Source organism: Temnothorax curvispinosus, unplaced genomic scaffold (genome assembly GCF_003070985.1).
Source record: "Temnothorax curvispinosus isolate PA1 unplaced genomic scaffold, ASM307098v1 QBEX01010273.1, whole genome shotgun sequence".
NCBI classification, from domain to species: Eukaryota; Metazoa; Arthropoda; class Insecta; order Hymenoptera; family Formicidae; genus Temnothorax; species Temnothorax curvispinosus.
The window spans coordinates 1-2364 of NW_020220053.1; the positions used below are offsets into that span (position 1 = coordinate 1).

Genomic DNA, 2364 nt, shown 5'->3' on the forward strand with positions numbered 1-2364 from the left:
TCAAACTTTTTTGTTAATAACGTTTTAATAAATAACGAACGACGGCTAAAACCTTTGGAAGGTTACTCAGGAGAGTGCTCCCCATAATATATATGTCAAGGTCAAGGTCGTAGAAGGTTGCTCCTCTAAACTAAATAATTATCCTATTTTATTCTTCGTGTTTCAATGGAGAAACATATTTCATAGTATGTGTATTATCCGTTATATTGTCCTATACAAAGTAATCGGAATCTAAATTTATATGCTACAAGATTTTTTTCTACTATTTGATACATTTTGACTTTTCAAAACAGAATCGATGGAATAATGATATCGACATTTCAATAACTCAGTGGCAATACGAAGAATCCATGACAAATGATTATTATATACTATGTCCGCCATTGTATGAATTTAAAAGACCGATCGAAAATAAATATATTGGTATGTGATACCTGAATTCACAAGTAAGATATTGTTAAAGAAGATACGGTTTTGTTGAGAAGAGAGTATAATTATATTTTCTTTTTTGAAGATATCGAGTTTCATGAAGCTGTATATCCAATCAGAGTTTCTATATACGAAATGTACAGGTACAGACCTGATGGAAACGTAATTCAAATTTCGGCTCAAGATGATTCTAATAATGAGTGGTATAAATTGTGGGAAATTGATTCTAAAAATCTCAATTCTGAGATTGATTCTAATAATAGGTTTGAATGGGGGAAAACTGATGTTACATGGATTGTACCCCCGACATCAAGATTATTTTCTCCACCCTTATCACACCCGCGTGACTTTAAAACGAAAATGCTAAGAATATTTTTTGAAGACAGTTCCTTTGAAATGTCTCATCTTTACACAAAGCTAGATGCTGTGATGCTTATCGGTACATCAGAGTTGGTTCGTCCTAGAAAATATCAGAAGAGTTTAACTAATCTGTTAAAGGAAATTAACTGCATGTACTTTCCACACCATGAGGATATTCATAATTTAACAGCAGATTTCAAAAATGCACACTTGGATATAGATTATCTGCAACGACATTTTTCTGAATATTGCATTATAATGGAATATTGTAGGGATGGAAGGTATTATTATCAACATTAAGTAATATTAAAATCTCTTTGTTCTGTTAATAATAAAAATGAATTTGTTCCGATGTTATTTGCAGCTACATAAGAAGGGTTTCTAAGGAGAGTATTTTGAGAGAGAATTTGATGCACAAAAATGTATCTCTGGAGGTAATTCATCATTCGAATTGTGCAAAACCTATAAAACTCTCTTCGGATGAATCCAAGGAGCTGTCACGTCACAATATATCTGAGCTTCCTGTAAAGTATTCTAAGAAGCCTATTTTTCATAATATTTATTGCAATATCATCTCGTGTATTAAAGTTTTATATTTTATCTTTGCAGGATGAAATACTACTAATAATATTAAAAAACTTGGATCTGATGACGTTATGCCGCTTGAATTATGTAAACAGACGCTTCAATGGTTTAATACGAGACCCTCATCTTTATACACGTTTGAATATACACTATCCAGCTGCCGCAGAGTATATTCCCCAAAATATCGCAAGACGCGATATGAGCAATATATTATGTTACTTTACATCTAGATGTAAATATTTGCAGCAGTTAGATCTTACAGAAAGCACGTTTGATGTTGCGGATTTTACAAACTTTCTTGACAATTGTGGCAGGCGTTTAACGCACTTAAGATTAGGATTCTGCAACAATTCTGTCAATAATCTTGTCCTACTTAAAATTTCAGAGATATGTGTAAATTTGAAAGGTATATATCTAAATATAAGTACATATAAAATACATGAAACATGTGATTGTCGGGATTATTGGTAAATTGTATATGCCCAACATATATCTCTTTTTAGAATTGAATCTAGACGATTGTCGTGGCATAGACGACGAAGGATTTTCGTATCTAGAGAAATTAAATGGTTTGGAACATTTAAGTCTTTATGATACATGTATAAAAGATGAATGCCTTTATAAAATACTGCAAAAAAATCAACGAATGCGTGAGTTCAATATTGGAGGTCCATATATAACAGACTGTGTAACACAGTTTATAAAATTGTGTCCTAACTTGGAAGTAATACGTTTACAGCACATTGATCTTCCAGGATTTAACGATATTAACGTTTCGCAGTATATTAACGTTCTCGCTAACTGTAAGAATTTACGAAAAGCGTACCTTCCCACGTAAGTGTGTACTTTTTAATTTTTTTTCTTTAATACATGTTTACTATATTTTTGATTGAAATTTGTGTTTGCTTCTTTTGCATTTTGAGGATCTTGAGAAAGTTACATTAATTTTCTTTGTGCTTCCTCATAAAGTTTTGTTTCTTGTGAAAAAAT

The 2364-nt window shown here is 31.6% G+C and overlaps 1 protein-coding gene across 4 annotated transcripts; it reads left to right on the plus strand.

Moving 5' to 3' along the window:
• Nucleotides 1-101: 101 nt before the first annotated feature.
• Nucleotides 102-2319, plus strand: LOC112459968 (F-box/LRR-repeat protein 4-like). Of its 4 annotated transcripts, none has more exons than XM_025024351.1 (6): nt 103-423; nt 515-1070; nt 1154-1313; nt 1399-1780; nt 1878-2024; nt 2130-2319. In XM_025024351.1, exons 1-6 carry the CDS (start codon nt 351-353, stop codon nt 2210-2212), a joined length of 1401 nt encoding a protein of 466 aa, XP_024880119.1. In that variant the 5' UTR covers nt 103-350; the 3' UTR covers nt 2213-2319. The 4 variants fall into 4 exon arrangements, with proteins under 4 accessions (XP_024880118.1, XP_024880119.1, XP_024880121.1 ...); XM_025024353.1 differs by having other exon boundaries at nt 2114-2188; XM_025024350.1 differs by having other exon boundaries at nt 102-423; nt 1878-2319.
• Nucleotides 2320-2364: the final 45 nt, after the last annotated feature.